This window comes from Electrophorus electricus, chromosome 10 (genome assembly GCF_013358815.1).
Source record: "Electrophorus electricus isolate fEleEle1 chromosome 10, fEleEle1.pri, whole genome shotgun sequence".
Classification (NCBI taxonomy): domain Eukaryota; kingdom Metazoa; phylum Chordata; class Actinopteri; order Gymnotiformes; family Gymnotidae; genus Electrophorus; species Electrophorus electricus.
Window position 1 is genome coordinate 9,676,046 of NC_049544.1, and position 21,703 is coordinate 9,697,748.

Below are 21,703 nucleotides of genomic sequence, written 5' to 3' on the forward strand. Positions count from 1 at the left end.
ATACTCATCAGGAATACAGACAGAATTGAAATCCCAGGAAATGTTAAAATTTGCTTTACTTAACAAATATATGTGATTAATGGCATCTAATTATGTCAGCATATTATAAAACCTGTGAAATTGGAACACACATGTACACATATGCACACACACACACACAAACACACACACCACACCACCATTTCCCATCTTATTCTTGCATCTGCTCTGCAGAAGCCCTTATGGACTGGCCTTTCAGTAACACTGATGATAACACTTATTTAATTCAAATAACACATTCAATAGCACTTATTTAATTGAACAGTCTCTGGCATTATGATTAGACCTGACTGGGACTACTGTGGGAGGAAAAGCCCTGTGCCAGGATGGAGAGGGAGGTCATAGCTGTGGTCATCCTTGATTATTACAGTCATTCTGCATCTTATATGCTGCCGCTGGTTCTAGTCTATTGAATGGGACAAGGGCACCTTCTCGGCTCCTTATTCAGGAAACAAAAATATGCCAATATATAGACAAATATCTGGTGTCAGTAGTGCCCCCCCTGCCCCCCAAAATTGGTTGAATATGTCAAACATCAATTATGCACTTTGAAGCATGCTGCTCTACGAAATAAAGAAGTATAGTCAGTAGAGTCTGACTTATCCTAAGACTCTGAAAAGTTAGAACATCAGGCCACTGTTTCAGTTAAAGCTCTGCTTACTTAGTAGTGTTAATTACTTAGTAGTCACATGCAAGCGTGAGTTAATAGAGGTATATATTAGTTCACACAAAGGATTTTGACTATGTAAACGCCAACAAATTGGTTTTATTCATGACAAAGGTCAGCTATTGTGCTTGCTACAGTTTAACCTACTCTGTGACCACTCGAACAATTTCTCAGATATAGCCCTTCTTTTTGCATGTTTTAAATGTGCTTCCTCTCCTCTGTTCAGAGGCATTTTGACATCTGTCACATATAGTACTCCATGTTCCACACTTCAAAAGCCATTGTGATGAAAAGAAAGGCCGGTCAGCAGGCAGTGTTACTGCATTTACCCCGCATGTCTTCCCTCTCCCTGTCTCAGAGCATCTGCCTAACCTTCACCATCAGCATACAGGCAGCAGCAGAGGCGTTTCGCTGAGCACAGCAGCACTCACCCACCTCTTCTCCCGCAGCCCGCCAGCTGTACCTCTCCTTGCGCTCCTCCACTGGGGTTTCATCCCTCACCTAGCCCTTCTCCTACGTCTCTGCATCTGTCATTGCTCTCATTGCCTTTCTAATTTATTGTGAAGGGTTTTTTTTCTTATGCAAAAGCATAAGAAATCTGTGACTTGCTATCGCTCTCTCTCTCTTTCATACAGACACACACACACACACACACACACACACACACACACACACACACACAGCCTCTCTTTCACGTACTCATGTGCATGTGCCTGCGTATTTCACACATTCACATATTTCCTTGCAGTTTTCCCCTTATCAGGCTTTACTGAGTGTTATTTCGTGGTGGCCCGTGAGGTTCAACCCTGCAGGACTGGAGTACTCAGCAGTGAATTTATAAGTCATCATGGAGAAAGGAGCTGAATCTCTGCCGCTGATGCAATCTAGCCAGCAGGCAGATGGAGCAGCCACAACCACTGGGGAAGTGCAGGGTCTGAGAATAGAGCATCCACTGTGACTCAACCTCTGTATAATTAATATAGCCAATGAAAAGCTCCAAAAACTATTTCAGCACCTTTTAAAGTGCTGAGTTTGGGAGGTAGAATTATGCATATGACTGATATATCCATACTGTAACACTATCCATATGAATGCTCAATATGGCAGGAGAAAACTACACCCAGTGCTCTCCAGCTTCTGTAAGATATATATATATATATATATATATATATATATATATATATATATATATATATATATATATATATATATATATATATAACAGTCTGTCCAGATGGCCTTATTTGAGAAGTGCAGACTAACCCATGTCTGGTCTACCAGTGCTATGCTTGGGGGAAGAAAGACAAGTAGTTTACAAGAGCTTGCATGTTCTAACAATAAATGTCACACCCTGTCAAACCTGAGCTCAAGCTTAGTCTTCCAAAAGCATGATCTTAACCATTAAAAAGGGACTTCAAAGTGCTTTCATCTTACAAAGATTTTGTGTCTGGTAGCATGCCAGTGTTTGCTTTTAGTAAACTTATTCCTGACCAGGTAGCTTGACTGAAGAGAAATGTCCACCTTTCCTTCTACACCATACTTCCCATTAACCTGAGAGCTCTGTTAAAGGACAGCAGCTGAACTAAAAAAATTGCTATCTGAAAAACTTCATGTACACGTAAAAATCACAAGCATATCATCTAGATTACATGAGTGCACCCAGCTACTATCTTTCTGGTACAGATGATTTTCCTACTTGTAATTTACTGCTTTTAAATTCACAAATTCATTTTCTTTTATACGTTTGACTCTGATTAATTTAAGTACCCATCTATATAAAAAGTAATGTAAAAATAATGTAGGTATAATACTAAGAATAGACTCACATGAAAAATACCTTCTTTGTTAATAACACATCAGCAAAGGTATGTGTGTGGCTATAATAATAATGTTTATGGGGAGATTGTTTTATTTTATTTTTATTTTATTCCCTCACTCAATCCTTTTGATTATAGTCATTTGAAAGATTTGCAAAACACTCTTACAGCAAAGATGTCTTAACAAGAGTTTCAGTGTCTATGGGAGGAAGACCTGAGGGACATATTGCTTCTCAGTCTGCCTCTGTGTATGCTACCCCCCCACCACTTAACTTTTTGCTGGACCACTTAGCTGACCAACTTCAGATTTTGTTGTTGAAATGCACATGTGCATATATGTGCGAGAAGTCTGGTTGACAAAATTTCAATCTAGCTAAGCATGCAATGACAACTGGCAATCTGCATTCATTTGCTAAGTTTCTTCTTAAACTGAGTACTTGCACAGTCAAGAGGCAGGCTATTTAATGTTGTCATTTCATAGTGGTGTGTGACCTTGCTTAAAATATTACTATAACAAGTTAAATGGAGGTAGAGAGGATGTACTGTGGCATGTTCAGTGGGCAATGTAGAGGTAGGAGATGCATGCTTCTCTGATTACAGACCTCTCATGTTCAATGTCACCTTTCCATGTCCACCTCCTAAACACCAGCTGTCCCCATACTGCACATACACTATAATGCCTCATAGGCAGTCAGATTTCATCTGAATTTGCTACTTTTCCTTTAGTTTCCACCACTGCAAATGCCCCTCAAGTCATGAACAGTGATGAGCTACTTGTTTTATTCAATTCTGTATGCACCAACATTAAATATTAAGTTGCTTCTTTAAAATGCGGAAAATCCAAAGAGAAAACAGCCATGTCTCAACAGTGATACCTGTGGCCAGGAATGCAGGAAGACAGAATAAAAATGGAAAAAAGGCAAGCTTCATGTATCCAAATTATGAGACAATGTCAAGCAAATTATCAGCATTCTGTCAAGGGTGCCAGAGCAAAATACTTTGCTGGCATTATCACAAAAAAAGAACCTCTCACACTCCTAAAGCTCTATTTAGCCCAATGAGTACAATACTGGACATTGCCATTACAGCCCTGAGGCATGTGCTGAAATATGTGAGGATTTTATGAGATTCATCATTGATAGAATTGAGAACATAAGAACATATTTTACTTCCATCCCATTATTCTTCTGAATAAAGTGCATGTTCTGCTTTACTGAATCTATGTGGGTCAATATCAATGACCTATCTGAATGGTATCAAAGTCAAGCTCTTGCTCCCTGGATGTGTCTATCACATGGTTTCTTAGACCCATCAGTTCTTAACAATTTTAGATCCATCTAAAGTTACCATTCTAATCAAACATTTTGGAGAAATTTGTGTTTTCTCATCTTTATTAATTTATAAGCACACAGAATATTTTTTATTATAATCCAGTTTTAGAGCACTCATATGTTCTTATGTGTCTGCCCTCCTTGGAGTATCCAGTGATTTACTACAAGCTGTTGACTCTGAAAAGTGTGCTGTTTTAATCCCTTTTTCAACTGAGCGCAGCCTTTGACACTGTCAATCAAACTATCATGTGAAGTGTGGTGTTGGTATCCAGGCTGAAGTTGCTTGACTCATATTTAGAAAACAGAAACTTTTTTATTCTGCTTCAGGATCTATTACATATAGAATACCTTAGGACTCTGTCTTGGGCCCTAACTTGTTCTCCTGATTGCTACTGCTTGATATAAAATATCATATTATTGTTATGCAGTTGATACACAGTTGTAGCTCCAACTTAATCTGGAAGAAAGTGATTCTATAAGCTCATCTCTATTTAAGACACAAAGTGATGGGTGTAAAAAATATTTCTTATAAAAAATATAACTAAACCAAGATAAAAATAGGGAATATTAGGGAATCTTTAATCTGTATATAGCAAGTGATCTGGAGCCAATATCATCTTATTTACACAGTCATGCAAAAATGTCAGTGTTATTTTCGAAGCCACTCTTAAGATTGAAAACCAAATTTGTGAGAAAAAAACTCAAACACATTCTGTCATTAAAGGATCTCAAAAAGGTCATTCATGCCTTCATTTCCTCTCACCCTGACCAGTGCAGGGATGTGAGTACTTGGGTAATGCTTGCTCTCTTTTTTTTCGTGCATGTTAGGATCCTCACAGCTGCATTCTGGAAAAGCTGCAGGCAGGACAAGCATGACCGAGATATTCCTAAGTATAGTGAATTACAGTCAGGTACAGAGTGGAATTTAGGGTTTTACTGTTCATTTTTAAAGCTCTACACAGCATGCCTCAAGCTATATCTCTGATCTTATCAGCCTCCAATCCACCCTTCGAGTCCTACAATCTACCAATCAGATTATTTTAGCTGTTCCATGTTCTTTGTTGAGGTCTAAAGATGGCCAGACTTTTTGGCGGCTGCTCCAAAACTTTGGAACATTCTCCTGTTTTTCATCAAATCATCCCCCACAATAGATGTTTTTAAGTCAAATTTAAAAACCTATTTAATTTCTCAGGCATTTGAGTCCTTTTAAAGATCATGCTTTCAATTCTCTCTGCTGTCATGGTCCTTAGTGCCATGCTGTCAGTTGCTTTGTGTCTTTTATTGATCCTTAATTTACTATTTTATACTCCCAGCATGTTCATTTCCTAGTTAAATTATTTTTAGCTTATTGTGAAGTTTTAAGTATTTTGTAGTGCTTGTTTTTAGTTCATCTATTTTATTTGTTCATTTTAGTTCATCTATTTTATTTGATTCATATATATCATACATAAATATGCTGTATATTTAAATATGCTGTTGTAGCTATATGCCTGTTCTCAGTTGTTAGGTGAATGTGTTTTCTGTGCTTATCTAGATATCTTTCAGTCAAATTTTAATGTGGCTAGCTAGCATTGGTTAATGAGTAGAATGATGTGTATGTAACTGACGTTAGCTAAAGAAGCTTGGTATTTTTTTCCTTTGATGTGGCTATGTGGACTTGGCTGAGGAAGTGTTGAAATGCACAGTTTGTAAATACAAACTGGCTGTTCTTAGCTTGTTATGTGGCTATCTAGTCACATTTTAATGTAGGTAACATTAAAAGTCATTTTAATGTAGGTAACATCTACTAGCAAGCAATGAGTGAAACCAGAGACATTTCGTGATACACATGTATCTGCTGCATTTGTTTGCAAATAAGCAGACCTTTTTAATTGCACAATGCTACTGATCCCCTTTGCTGAAACTCACATGCTGGATACTAGCTATGTATCTAGCTAGCATGATTAATTTAGTGGTACAAACAAAGTGTTTAACACTGAATTATGGTTGATCATATTTCTCCCATTAATTATGTCACAAATTAAATAAAGATTTATAAGAGTGGATTACACCCAATAATGTTCATTTTCACTAGCATTAACTAATGGGTTTATTTGTGTTTAGGATAACCTTCTAACTTTCTGATTTGTAATCTTGTTTCCTTGTGACATTAGTAGTAATGAGAAAAACTGCAGTTATCACTAATCTGGTGTGTCCTGCTTTGCAAAGTGTGTGTGTGTGTGTGTGTGTGTGTGTGTGTGTGTGTGTGTGTGTGTGTGTGTGTGTGTGTGATGTGTAGTCAGTGAAGGTCTGGAAAACTAGACTTGTTTAGTTATGTTGGTTTTCTCATATACATATTCTAGCAAATTTATTTTATTACCTGATGATACCCTATGAGGCATTATACACAAGGAAATGCGTTTAATGCCTATCTAACCACTCAGGAAACCCCATAGGTAGCAGCAGTGTTGTGGATATTCACACTGCATACACACTAAATACATTTTTCAAAACAATCCTGTGTACATCCATCTGTGCAATTGTCTGCAGGTGGCATACACTTGCATTGAAGTAAATCATTTTAGAAGTAAAAACCCTCTATTATAGAAAAGCTGAAAGCAACTAATTCACACACATATAAACACATCTGTGGCCAAAATTCACAACAAGCCATTCTATTAAACACAAATGATCAATGCATACAAATCAAGACCCAGGTCTACTCTTAGAAATGCAAATTTGTGCAAGGTTACAGACAATTAGCAGTGCTATTTACAGGTTATCTACTAAACATTAGCATGCAGATGCACGCAGGCACATCTTGTTCATTTGAATATAGATTATAAGCCTTTGTTGTATGTCATGTTGCCATGTTTACTTCATGGCAATGCAGACAAAAGAAAGGACATCAAAAATGACAGACAAATTGGCTGTAGTGGAATTAGGGATTTGAGTTGATGATACATCCAAAATCACACCATGATGTCTTTGCATAAAATCAGTGCCTGAAATATGAAATATGACAATGTGAGAGGAGTAAATATGAATGAATGAACGAATAAATAAATAAATTAATTAATTAATTGATGCATCAGAGTTGTAAGCTATTTCAGTGCTGAGGAGTCGGCTCATCCATGCTGCTTTCTTTTCAGCTCTGAGAGCTCTGAACTACTCATACACCTGGTAGGCCACAAGTGAGAGTTAAAATAAAAGGGCTTCACTGGTTATTGTTGATTAAAATTACAACAGAATGTTCCCCTTTAGTGTCCTTATTCATCATTGCCACTTCCATTAGCATCACAATGCAAAAAAATTGGATTTACCAGAGGAAATCCAAAGAGCTTTCAATGCCACCTCCATCCATTTAGTTGCTTTACTAGGCACATGCTCAGGGTGTTAGAGACAAATAATGGCATATTATGGTCACAATGAAGGCTTACGGAATTAATTACAAAGCTACTAATGAAGCCTCAAAGCACAATAATAATATTCTGGACTTCTGGACTTATTAAATGTAGACCATTGTGACAGGGAGTAATGAAAATGCCAAATAAAAGGATGGAATTCATATTTTGTTCAACTTTTTTTCTCAGGCTAAAAGCTGCTTGAAACAATAAAGGGTTCTTTTTGCATCAACTGAAACAATAACTTCCTACAAATAAGCATTCTGATATTTATGCCCATCCTTTGGGTCATTCCTTTGCATGTCCGTACCAATTGTTTACACCAGCATGGACGGGGCAATGGCAAAATGACTGGCATTTGTTCTGGGCATAAAAATGTTTGACTCCAGATAGACAGGCTTCAGATTTGTTCTGCAATGCCACAGTTGAATGGATAGCTGCAGAAAGATTCAGATAAATATTTTGTATCTGTAGAATATACAAACTTTATTCTAAATAAAAAAGCTTAAGTGAAAAGAAAAGAGCAATGTGCATGCTGGTAATGAACTGTTCAATAGCATTATCAAAAAACAGAGTGTAATTTTGCTGGACTAGTATTATTTCATTATGAATTCTGTCACTAACCCCTTTCCATAATTGTATTCCTGGTATGAACCTATACAGAGTTCATTTGGGCTCTCTTTGGGCCTTCAAAATTAGTATGTAGGGTTTTATGAATCATGAATCATTTTAGGTGGGCTTTTTAAATATTCTCTAGGGCTTTTTTTCTTCCCTGCAAAGTCAAACTAGGTAATTAGACTGTACCACAGACTTCAGTTCATGTCTTGCCTTATGCTTGACATACCAAGTCACTATAATGAGGAAGCATACATTGTTTTCTTGGTGTTACGGTTATAATTGTGGTGCACTAATCAAAGCCTCAGATCTGATATGAACGCATGTGCAGATTGAAATAGTGCCAATCTGTGGCCACTTCATAATGATCATAAAGGATTAGACAAATCACTTATAATCAGACCCCACAGTCTGAGCTCAGATGAAATAAATCTGCATCAAAGATTAAAATGTGACAGTGCTAGAGAGAGAAACAGCAATGAAAACCATGAAGCTGATAATCAGAGAAGTGAAGAGTCTTAAGGCAGTTTGTTGCCTCACGCCTTGCAGATTGTAAATCTTTTTGAATAGTGCTCTGTGGATGGGTGAGGGCTTCCACACTCCCTTCTCCTCCTCTACCTTAAGCATATTTGATTTACCATTTAAATGACCAATGCACAGAATTTTGATGTTTAAAATAAGATTGCTGTAAATAAATGACATTAATGTCCTTTGCCAAACTGCATTTTAAAATAATATTATACCAATTTGCTAATATTTTTCTTTATTTTGATATGAACAGACTATGTTCCTAAATCAAATCAAAGAATGAACAAAGTAAGTTGTAGGCTCAAACTTTCTGATTCTAATATACCTTTAGGTGCCAAACTTGGTCAAGAACTGTATTTAACTGTATCTGCAAACTACAGGAAGTATTAAAGTGCCAGAAGATTAAATATACTACATATTGTGGACATCACATATTGTGTGTACAATAATTAACCGTCAAGTTCTAATTAAAAAAAAAAAGATTACATGTGATGGTGTTTAGAAAAGTTGTGGTAAAGTGTTCTTTGATTATTTTCTTTTTGAAAAGGACATGTCATGATTATTGGTAAATTAATTTTATACTTTCTGTGCTCTTGCTCTTGCTCATCCCACAGATATTTAGAAGGTATTTAGGTATGATAAATGAGTCTTTCTAAAAGGAAATTGGAAAAACTTAAATTGGTTTGTCTGTGGATAAAGTAATGAAAGGATGGCACATACAAAATATATTCTTCTTGTGTAATTGTCTGCTAAATGAACTCTTCGGTTAGGTCATTAAAGGCCATTACACAGCATCATTTAAAAATGACATTTGTAATCTTAGATAATTTGTGATAATGTTTTAACTTCTTTTTTGAGATATTTTGAGATAAAATTATATTATCTTCAGCAGCTACAAATCCTCTTACCATTGGCTAAGTGAACTGTGTAAGATTGGTAATTGGACTTAAATTTCACTCCCCTTTATTACTCTGTCTACCGCTCACTCTGCCTTCCTCTCACTTGCATTCAGGCTGGGTGGTTCCACCTTATCAGCAGTCTCTATTCTGTATGCCCAATCGGCTGATTTGTCAAGGGTGACTCGAAAAGATTCTGATAGGCACTGGGCAAATCACCCAGTTGATCTAAAATATCGACCTGCCACAATAAGTCATTACACAGAATAATGGCATGCGAAGACCTTGAAGATGTGACTTAATTAGGTTTCAGATGCCTTCAAAATGCTTGCACAGGGAGAAAGAGATCAAGGGGGTTCAAATGGTCAATAAAAAGATTATTTTGCAAGCACTGCAACAATACTAATGCATCATAAACTGACATATTACATTTACTAATTTGCCCACAAAATGTCAACAGGATACATTCATGTTTCTTATTGACTTAAGTGTCTACCTGGCTACTTAAGTGTCTACTGGCTATCTGTCTTTGAAACCCGGATAAAGAAATTAAATGTTTGTGTTCAAGACAACTTAATCTTGAAGTTAAAGTAGAAGAGACTTTACTATATACACAAGTTATTTGCAATAACTTGCATAACCCAAAGATCTGCACACATGCACATATACTGTAGCATACGTACTTTAAATAATCAGACATACACTACAGACACTAGGCTATGTATCTGTTTCAAAAATGGCACGCAGATGAATTCCATCTCATTTCAGTTTTGAAGTCAGTGAATACATTAGTCATATCCTCTCTATTTATGAGAGTTCCAGAAAAGAAAAAAAAAACTGATTTGGCTTCACAATTAGTTTCCATTAGTTTAAGGGAATAAATCAGTGCATTAATTTTGCAAGAAAGTGAAGATGTTTTCTATTACCAATTATGTCATTTTTTTCGTTTAAATTAATAATGGAAATTGGTATTATAATGGTTAGATGTGATTAACCAGATTCTGTTTACAAAAAAAATGCTAAAAAATAGATTGACAGGCCTTGCACTTTGGTGTAAAGTCATAATCTGTGTTCTTGTGTATTTTTTTTTCTTTATCATATAAAATGATTGACATTATAAGAGTGCGTGTGTATAAAAACGAAATAAAACCACCCTTCATTTCAAATACCATTAAAAATAATGTTGTGGAATCTGAATATAGTCATTGTACTGGCTATATAGATGATTTATTAGGGACTCTGTATTTCTCTTTATAGGTTGTTTTTGCTACCAGTGGATGAGATTATGGGAAAATATTATTCTCTAATAAACAGTCTTTTTGCATATATTTCTTGACAGAATTTTCAGAAATCCATGCATATCCTACAAAGCCAAATATAAACCAGCTTCACCCTACATGATGACAGTGGTCAAAGTCCAGTCTGTACCTTGAGTACTTCAAACCTCAAGTATGGCTTGGCTTGACACCCTGCTTCAAGTATAATGGAAAATAAACTTCGAGACTGTTCTCTGTCCTGGCTCCCAGATGGTAGAACAAACTTACACTGGCTATGCAGACAGCAGAGTCACTTGCAGTTTTCAAATGTATCTATTTGTGGAATATTTAAATGAACATTGATCCTGAAATTTCATACTGCTGTTGAGTAACTTAAACTCTAGCACTCTAGCACTTATTGTATGGTATTGTTTGTTATTGCACTCATCATTGTCTGATATAGAGCTTATGCTTATTTTGCACTTCTTCTAGGTATCAACATAATACCTAGCATAATGCCTAGCATAATACCATAATACCTCCTAGGTAACCTGCATTTCAGCAGTATTATAGTTCAATGGTAACTTGAACTCTAACCTACTGTACTGGCTAGAATATTCTATGAGTAGGTGACAAAGCACTTTTGTAAGTCACTCTGGATAAGAGCATCTTCTAAAAGCTGAACATTTTAAATGTTAAGTTTTCCCATAGAAATCTTCTGTTCCGCCAAAATGATCTCTGATCTGGAAGAACAAAAGCTATTTACACTTCCATGTAGTAGGTGTGATCTGCTGGATTCACTTTTGAACTATGAGCTATTGAGTTTGCTTAGGGTCTTAGTACAATTGGAAAACAAAATGCATAATTTGAGTCAAAACACATCTTTTCTGTAAGCACTATCCAAGCCCTGAAGGGTTTATTTTGTAACACCTCTTTATTTTGCGGATAGAGCATGACTTCTATGAGAGCAGTTCTAGACAAAGCATTTGTGCAGATCAATAGAGCATCAGAATTGCATTCAGAATGTGTTGTCAGCCTAGACCCGCTTGTTAGACAGTGTTTTTACTTATCTGTTGCTTGCAGAAGCCCTTCAATTTCTACTAAAAAGTATACACATCTTACTTTCAACCAGAGGTTGATGAGTTCTTATAGAAGTGAATTTGACAGTGAATATAATTTCATTAATGGAAATGCAACATTTTATTAGTTATTAGAAAGACAATGATGGATTAGTCTATGAAAGGAAACCAAGTGAAATAAGAATAATGATATGTAATTACTTTAACAGTCCATTCTAAAGTTCAAATATCAAATGCACCTTGATGTGAGAATTAAATGCACCTTGATGTTAAATTCAAAGGACTGCACTGGAGGCAGGAGGCAGAGGGCAAAGTGATAATGAATGCAGCCAAAGTGACATTAGCTGCTTTATTTTCTGAGCTGCTCATTCCACCCCAGACGGAGGGATCCTGTGTCCAAATACAAGCTCAAAGTGCATGCTTGGCTCCAGTGTACATGCCTTGAGACTATGGAGAAGAACAGACACACATGCAGCATGTTAAAAAGCATTCAGTACCATCACTCCTCTTTATGTCATCGTTGAACATGTAAATCTGTTTCACATAATGCATCACTCATGCTGGTGAATGATTGTATTAGCCTATTATAGTAAGTAGTTGGCTAAGATAATTTTTTTTTATCACATAAACCATTCATTTGTTTATTGGTGTGCTAAAATCTCTTCTCCAGAAAACAAAGATCTCCACATATGACAAGATGTGGGAGTTCATGAGTAGCCGCAGACATTCGGTCATGGTAAAGAGTGTGGAAGAAGGCATTCAGCGTGTGCTCACCTCTGATTACGCTTTCCTCATGGAGTCCACCACGATTGAATACGTCACCCAACGTAACTGCAACCTCACACAGATTGGAGGCCTCATCGACTCTAAGGCCTATGGAGTTGGCACTCCTATGGGTATGTAGCAAAATGCACACAAAAAACTGGAAATAGTAGTAGAAATTACATTGTAGTAGGTATTACATTGCTGCACTGTAGATTACAAATTGCTGAGATGAAACTTTAACCCTGACATTACAATATGCCTAAATTTTGACATGAACACATTTCTTAAACAACAGGACAGATTTTGATTTCACAAAACATTTTGTGGACATTTTGTTATGGCCGTTTGTGGTCATTCAATGAAAAAGAACATTCCATCCCTGCACATCTAGAGCAACAGAGATTGTGTAAAAATGCTTTAAAATGTTTACTGGATCTTTTAAATAAATGCTGAAATATATATTATAATATATATATATTAGAACTGGTTTCCATGTTTGGTCCTATAGCTCAGTGAATGGGCATGGGGAAACAGAGGGGGGTTAACATGCAAAAAATGACAAATATATGAAGTAAATAAGTGAATGAGAATACTGAGGAGGACAGGGATTTGATTATCAGGTTCAGTAGCAGATTGACTTAATCCTGTCATTCATTCATACCCCAGCTGCATTAGCTGCAAAAAAGAGAAAAAAAATCCACCACTAAATATCTGAGTCTGGGCAAAAAGCTTATACAAAAAAGCTTATATAAAATGGTGCTGTGGGAATATGAGACATACTAGGTCATTGTTCACATGCAAAGTTTTCACTTAGCACATTTATATGAGAGAATTAATAGAATGAATAGATTCAATTTTTCCATCCAATAGTCACGTGATAACCTGTGTAAAATGCTCAGATAGCACACACTCAGTGGCCTTTATGTCTATGAGAAGCTATTATTCTCTATAGCTGTTGATTGTGTTCACCTGGGACCTGTATTTCTTGCTATGATATTTAGTAATAAAAATACATGGACAAATATCAGGAATAATATCAACCATGTGCAGGCTAAAAATCAGTCAGTATGGTAATATGAATATCACATTTTACTGGTGTGTAAAGCATTCACAATAATTAGCATAATATAATTATACTGTTGATTTTGTATTGCAGATTAATAACGAAAAGTGGAGATTTATGAATAAATATAATACATGCTTATTTCTGAAGCATACATTGTAAAGCATAGTCTTTTTAAACTTTGCAGGTGTGTCCTTATATCATGCTCGAGATCTGTTACCACAATTGCTTACTACACTATATAAGCAGCTCATGAGAACATATTAACTGTCATGCTGTTATTTACCCAGCATAGGTAAATAAGTCAAATGCAAATTGGGAAGTTTCTCTTTTTGTAATAGTTTGGTTTCTGCATGTGCTCCTAACTGATGTGTTTCCATGGGTCTCAGACAGGGATGTGTGATGCATTTGAAGAAGCATTTCTTTGAAAGCACAAAATGAGTGAAATTTGAGGAGGCACCTTGATGTGAAAATCAAAGGCCTTTGGACCACTGCTGGAGGCAGACGGCATAGCCGCCACCGACATTTCAATGAGTCAGATCAGTGGGAGGCAGTCTGGACTCAGCTTGCTGCACTAGCGGGCTGTGAGCTTTGTCTTATTGTTTTCAGTGCACTGCTGTTTACTGTGTCTGGAATGTGTAGAAGTGTTGGGCCACCAGGGGCCTGTATCTCTTTTTGGTGGTTGAGGCCTATGTGCTACATGCTGCTCTGTCAGAGACATATGAATGCAGGCCCCATGTGAAATCTGTTCCATCTCTCCCAGCTGCTTATGCCAGAGAGCCAGTAAATCTACAAGCGGTCATGGAGAGCGTGTAGAGTGTGTGTCCTGGGACTGTATTGTGAAGAACACGCACAGGGCATTCGGAAACGAGTGTTTAGTATTATCTCTCCCCTGTGTGCCATTTGCAGGCAGCTCAGCATGAGGAATTTAAATTGCTAATCCTACCCTTTTAGTATCTGTCACCATAGGATGGCTGTTCTCCTCATCCTGGGCTCCATATAGCGTATATATAATTGGCTTTAACATAGCATGTTTGTCAGGTCACGCTAATAGCTGGATCTTTGATGGTGCTGAATGTAGAAAACCTGGCCAAACCCTCATGCTGTGGACAAGGTTAATGCTCAGACTGCTTTAGGTATTAAAAATTCTATTCTTTAAAAATTTGGTTAAATCAGCACTGACCTATAAGAACAGAAATCTGAAAAAGTGGTAAAATAGGGCCAGGATTAAACAATACTCTGTATCGTACTATAAAACAGTAGTTGTTGTAAACCTGTTCAGTTAGTCATCCTTGCTAAGTTTGGTTGCACAGTTCGAAAATGTCCAAACCTGGTGGCCTACATCAAGGAATGATGGAGTTTTTATCTTTGCAGCTGTTAAAGTATTTTTTGACCTCAAGTGACAAAAAGTAAAAAGCAAACAACACATGCTTTATCTTTACAGTAGTTAAAGCTAACTACTGTAAAGATAAAGCATGTGTTATTTGCTTTTTACTCCACTTATATATTTTAGTGGAAGTCCACTAAAAAAGAATTATGTGATCATTATCTGCATTTTTACAGTTGTGGAAACACTCTGTGACTTTGGACCTTTTTTTTTTTATTTTGCATATATATTTCAGGGGAAGGCCAAGAAAAACTAAGCAAATTGCTTGGTGTGAATCCTATGCATACAAACCAGAAATAAGCCAGAATAGGAGTGATCATAGGCAGTAAGAATAATAGATACATCAAAGTGGTTTGGCAGAAATAATGCTGGCAAAAACCAACAAGTTAGTATAAGTTGCAAAACAGTGAAGCGATGGTGGTAATGCCATGTGGGATCTGGAAAATATAAAATGTGGAGAATATACAGTGCCACCATAATCACTATATATTTTATAAATGGGTGTGTTACATGTTATGTCATAGAGCACACCCTCATTAAAATGCCTTACAGCCTATAAGAGGCAATTCCTTTGAGTAATTGTTATTTTTGTCAAATTTTGGCCCAAGTGCTGCTGTCCAGCTCTGCTCTATCACACTTATCTTTGGAGAGTGAGGGCTCACGCATGCTTCTTTCATGACACCAGTCACCATGCAGCCAGTCATCTAATTTTTTTGAGGTGCCACCTACCCAACATAGGTCAGTTTAACATGCTTGAAGGTGGAAACTAACTGGCAGATTCCCACAGTTGGATGCCTTTGCTCTGATTGTCAGGGAAAGAGGAACTAACCCATCCATCCCACTCATGGAGCATGGCCGGTTGTGTTGTTCTGGACTAATGACCATGGATAGATGTTCCATATCTGTGTGTAACAGACAAATTCAACACTGATTCTGTTTCACTTTTGGTGATTCAGGCTGACATTCAATAAACAACTTAAATTCATTAATACGTACTGTTGTTGTTTTTTTAAATTATTATTATTATTTCAGTTAAGTAACTTAATACACCATAGGGAACAGATGTATCTGCTGATCTGAAATTGTATTCTGCCCAACCCTGAGGACAGAGACTGCATGCCTTAAAGTAAACCTTTACATTCCTTACTTACTTGCATCGCTGAGCATGTTGCCACATAATGTATGCATATCTTACCCCTTATGCTCTTTTCACTCTTTTGATTTTTTTTGTACATGTAGTGATTTTTCAGATGATATTGGGCAGTAGTGTTTGTCCTCTGTGTGTAGTAGAAATAGAAAGCACCCAAGTAAGCTTTCAGAGCATGTGTTAGGCCCACTCCCCAGAGGGGTCATTAGGAGGAGCCATGTACAATACCATGTCATCAAACATCTGCTAGGAGTTTGTTTGTTCAAGACAGAATGCTAGCTTAAGAGTAAACTATTTCCCCCTCTGCCTCATCTCTCTGTCTCTCATGGGGAAACTCTCCCTCTCGCTTTATTTCTCTCTGTCTCTCTATATCATCCTTTCTCTGTATCTTCTCTCTCTCCCTGTCTCATTATTATGAGTCTACATTGGACTTCATTAGACAGTATTAATCACATTCTTTGTAAGCAGTGCATGTTTTGGTTGTCAGCAGGCTATTGCAGGATGTCAGCCTTCCAATGGGTGAGTCGTGAGTTACAGATTCGTGACTTGTAGAGACTAAACTTCGGCATCTAACACCTCAGGTCAAGGTGTACAAGAGAGTTCCACAAGAGAAGCAAAAAGTAAAAGGAACATTTCCCTGGGCCATTTCTAACATAAGAGAGCCTCACCAGTGGACTGTAGGGAGCAATCCATGACATATTTCAGTCAAGTGTTATCATACTGAAAATGTAAACAGATCCTATTCATTCTTTTCCACAGTGTTTATTACATAAAAAATTTGGAACACATTTATATGGAAATTGCTCTTACTAGGCTAAAAATAGACATACATCTTCTCATTGTTGGCAGGAGCTCATCTGAATTACTATGCAGGTTTACTGAGGGACAATACATTAGGGATACATTTGCTATTACTCATCTTTTAGTTGACAGAATACAGCTATGTGTCTTATTTGGAATTCACTCTTCCCTCTCATTTAATTCCCTTGGTTCTTCTGGAGGATCAGGTACTGGTGCACATACTGTGACTGGCTCATTTTCATTACTCAAATGTACATATTCAGGATATCACCACCAGCACATACATTGTTAAATGCTAACTCATATCATGAAATATGTGGTGCAGATATGTGATGTCATGTAGAGTATCAAGTGTTGCTGCCAAGAATAATCAAACAGTCAATTGAATGTACATACTACTCATAAATTACCTCCATTTCAAATGAAAGACTTGGTACCCATTAGGGACCAGTCAAAGCACAAGCTAATGGCCACCACATATAGTTAAGCTCAGATTTCATTTCTGACAGCAGTTTTCATTTCTGACAACAAAAACAAACACAGAAAGTGTGAGGAAAAACCATAAACTACGTATTTATTTCTAAAATGCATTCAGTTTTCAGTTTTTTTTGTTCTGCAGAGATTTTATAAGAGTAAAACTGCAGAAACCTGCTTCTACACATCTGTAAGATGGAAAAAGTCATTCCCTGAACCAAGGCATTGACTATGATAATTTCTGGCCATTCAAATGCCTGGACTCTCTAATATTATGTCAAAATGGTACTGAATTTGTTCTAAATCAATTAGAAATGAATTGCAAAATAATCAATCTGATGTTTATTAATAAACCTGTGACTTATTCTGGGCATCTGGGTAAATTTCAAGAAAAAATAACTTACAGGATATTCCCATTTTACCGCACAGATTTGAAAATTGACGTGATACAATCAAGAAGGATGAAAGAGGGGACTTTGTATGAATTGCCCTTGAGAGTCAGTCAGTCTATCTGTCTAGACAGGCATGCTCTGTGACAAAGTTTAGTTTTTCTCAGGTGTATTGGTGCTTTTCTCAAATTATTAAAATTTACAAAAACAATTAATGTATTTCTTGAAAATATGAATTCAAACAGCACCACAAAATGGATTACCTACAAAAGCTTGTAAATCAAAATTCTTAGTTTGTCTCAAATGTAAATGTTTATGTCACTGAAAATGTCAGTGCCATCGGAATGACAAGTCCTTGTATCATTGTTTGCAAACAAATTAGTTAAAAATCTTAGGCATCAATATCAACATAATTAGTATTGATTATATCAATATAACACTGTACATTGTAGGTATTTTCTGATTGCTAAGGTTTTGATGTGAATGACCCAAAATGACTAAAAATGCACTTTCATATTTCATATATAGGATTCATATTTATGCTTTTACTGTTTGTAATGTAATTTGTCAACAGATTGTATCATTGCAACACAGAAAAGAAAGACAAGGTTGTTGTATAGCAGTCCCCTTCATACACATATTCCCCTTCACTCTTTCTCTCTCTCTCACACACACACACACACACACACACACACACACACACACACACACACACACACACACACACACCCCTACACAGACACACATGCACACTCCCCTTCATACCAACACTCCTTCATACACACATTCCCCTTCATAAGTGAAAGTCAAGATTCACCTGAGAGCAATAATCATGCAACAATCCTGCAATTAACTAATGGCAAAAAGTTTTGGTGGGTAAGATTGTTCATCAGAGAACACTATAATATATTTTGATCAACAGAAGAAATTGATAATGAATGAAACAGCAGACAATTGTACATCATAATTTGCATGAGTGTGCCAAAGGATTTGCTATTTGTTCAAAAGAATGAGAAAATGCTTTTATGATTACATGACTACATGATGGGGAAACTGAAATATGCCCACACATCAAATCACCCAGCAAAACATTTCAAAACTCAAGTACCCGACAATGAAGACTACTTACATTTACATTTATGGCATTTAGCAGATGCTCTTATACAGAGGGACTTACAAAAGTGCTTTAACGTTTATTCAGAGTACATCCTAGCCAGTACAGTAGGTTAGAGTCCAATATACCAATGAACTAGAATACTGTTGAAATACAGGGATCAATGCTAATGCCTATAAGTGCAAAAATACATAAGCTCTATCTTAGACAACAATAAGTACAATAAAGTACAACTATTTGTTGTTAAAACAAAGAATAATAATAGCCTTGCTTCCTTTTTTGGTAGCTGTTTCATATACTGCACTTATGACTAAACTATAAATTCTGCCCCCCCCAAATAAATAAATAAATAAAAATCTTGTGAATTAAATTGACAGTCATTAAATGGCAACAGAGGTCAATGTGTCATGTTTCATACACTAAGTCAACAGTTACGATGCACAGTGATTCTGCAGACAGTACTACTGCTCTGTATATCCATTCATAGTTTTCTGTGCTTCAAAGCATACCGTGATGTGAGCTCTGGGGTAGGTTAGATTTGAGTTTATTAGATGAGGGCAAAAGCACAACTATTTTTAAATAGCCTAGACAAAATTAACATGCTCATTATGGAGGCCCAACTGTAGGAACATTATTATTGTCAGGACACAATAGGGAAGAGTTTGTGTTCTCAGCAGAGATCAGAAGTCGATTGTTCTAATGAATGGGGCGAGGTGGGGGGAGGAGGTCGTGGAGGATTCTCTTGGCACATGCCAGAGCCCAAAACAAGGCTGGCACAGGAGAGGCGAACGCTTCACCGCGCACGCCTTGGGAAGACATTTGTTCATTAAACCAAACAAACCAATGTATACTGTAAACATTACCTCAAATTAGGTATGGCTGCTATCTTAATTAGACAGAAAATAAATAGATAAAAGGGAAAAATGCCAATCCCACGAACGTAATTTGGTTTTATTGGTGTGTTATCAGTGGTGCCCTGGGAGCTGTGTTCCAGCAGGCGGTGTTCAGCCTGAGGGCTTTCTGTGGCTCCCACAGTGCTCCAGTTGCATTAGCTTTCTCGTCTAACCACCAGGCTTGCAGGAAACCTGTGTGTTGTGTAGAACCATGACGTTTCTTGCCATAGCAACAGATTTCATTCCCTCATGTAAACAGAATGTTTCTTTGTCAGCTTTTCTGCTTCCTATCTATTCAGTATCCTCCAGTGTCTGCTCAGTTGCCCACAATTCCTTTCTAGTCAAGAGATGAGCCTTCAGTAGCTGATTGCATTGCTTTGGCCTTTTGACCCTACAGGCTCTCCATACCGAGATAAGATTACCATAGCGATCCTGCAGCTGCAGGAAGAGGGAAAGCTACACATGATGAAGGAGAAGTGGTGGAGAGGCAACGGCTGCCCTGAGGAAGAAAGTAAGGAGGCGAGTGCCCTGGGCGTGCAGAACATCGGTGGGATCTTCATCGTTCTGGCTGCTGGCCTCGTGCTCTCTGTCTTTGTGGCAGTGGGGGAGTTCCTGTATAAGTCTAAACAAAACGCACAACTCGAGAAGGTAAAGAAACCTTTTCCAACTTCTGGACTGCAATGAAAGTGTGACATTGGTTCTGTGTGAAAAACTGCAGCTGATCCTACTCCATGCTGTTTTTGTTTTTTGTGGGTTTTTTTTGTTTTAAATGGAACTTGTTTTCCTCACAAGATTGGATAGGTGCACTAATGTTGAATTTGGTCATTCAGTCTATTTCAAAATTGGACTAAGTTAGCTCACAGCATATAAACAAATTCACAGTAATGGACATCCATTCAAGGAGTCTAGAGCCATCAGAAATTCATCTGACGGGAAAATATACAAATGTGATCTTGTAGAAATCTGTGTCATCTGGGAGTCAGGAATAAAAAGTGAGATGCATTATTATTAATTATATTTTACAGACATTGCCAGTTGGAGAGCAAGCAGCTCTCCTTGATGTATGTCTCTGAAGACAGAGTGGATTTGGTTCATTTGCTCAGATGGCTGCTATGGTTATCAGCATATCTCACCTCAACAGCTCAGTCTCATTCTCCCCATTCCACTTCATTCTTTCTCCCCCTACTGAATAAGGAAATGTGGGGTTAGAAAGATCCATGCTATTTGTTAAGGGATTTGGAACAAGATCAGTAACACCAGTTTAATTGCTTAAAAGTATTTAATGTTCACATAATTATACTCATACACAATGTTGTCTAATACATATTCTTAATTTAATACACTGTTTTAATTGAACAGTCTTCTTTTAGTTTTATCATTTAAATCTTTTTTAAGCTTTGTCCAAGGGAAATATATATTTGTTTACAATACAAATAAATACAGTCTTCCTGCAATAATGACTCTATCCTTGAATCATGAACTCACTGTTCCAAATAACCAAGTCCTTAATTCCGTATTAAGGACTATTTATATTGACTGAATCCCTATTTACATTGAACATACATCACTGTGTTCTATAGATTAACAATTACCATGTCTTTAATAAGGATTTAAAGGTTCATGTCCTAAACATTAGCCAATTTCCAGCTGAACTGATATTTCACCACATTGGTTGACCAGGTCACCATATAACAACATCAAAAACATGAGCATGTTCTTGGCTTTTCTTGTTGAACCTTAGTGAAAGCGTCGACCTCCCCTGTGACAGCTGAGTTGTTAGTCCCATATGTGCGCCCCCACTTAGCCCCTCTCAGCAGGGGGCTGGCTTTAAGAGCCATCTTCAGCACCCTCCATCGATCTCTGCAAGTGATTTTGTTTGTTCGCTGAAAGCTACCATATTGATGTTTTGAGTTATTCTGTTGTGAGGTGTTGCGGTGCAGGCTGATCCTTGGTTACAGTCACATGGAGATGAGAAGCTTCCAGCCAAGGGCAAAGGACAGTGCTGATAAACAGTCACTGGCTGCAGAAACTGAGATGTGTGGCCCAGTAGCTTTTAAGC

At 37.1% G+C, this 21,703-nt stretch overlaps 1 protein-coding gene across 3 annotated transcripts in view; it reads left to right on the top strand.

Annotated features, from left to right (window-relative positions):
• Positions 1 to 21,703, top strand: part of grik2 (glutamate receptor, ionotropic, kainate 2) — a 120,561-nt gene that overhangs the window by 87,024 nt on the left and 11,834 nt on the right. For 2 of the 3 annotated variants that reach the window (XM_027015447.2, XM_027015456.2), the window contains 2 exons: positions 12,282 to 12,507; positions 20,042 to 20,292. In XM_027015447.2, the coding sequence (XP_026871248.1) occupies positions 12,282 to 12,507; positions 20,042 to 20,292 (477 nt within the window). Of the gene's footprint in view, positions 1 to 12,281; positions 12,508 to 20,041; positions 20,293 to 20,669; positions 21,075 to 21,703 lie in introns of those variants that run through there. The other variant, XM_027015464.2, reaches the window with a different exon arrangement.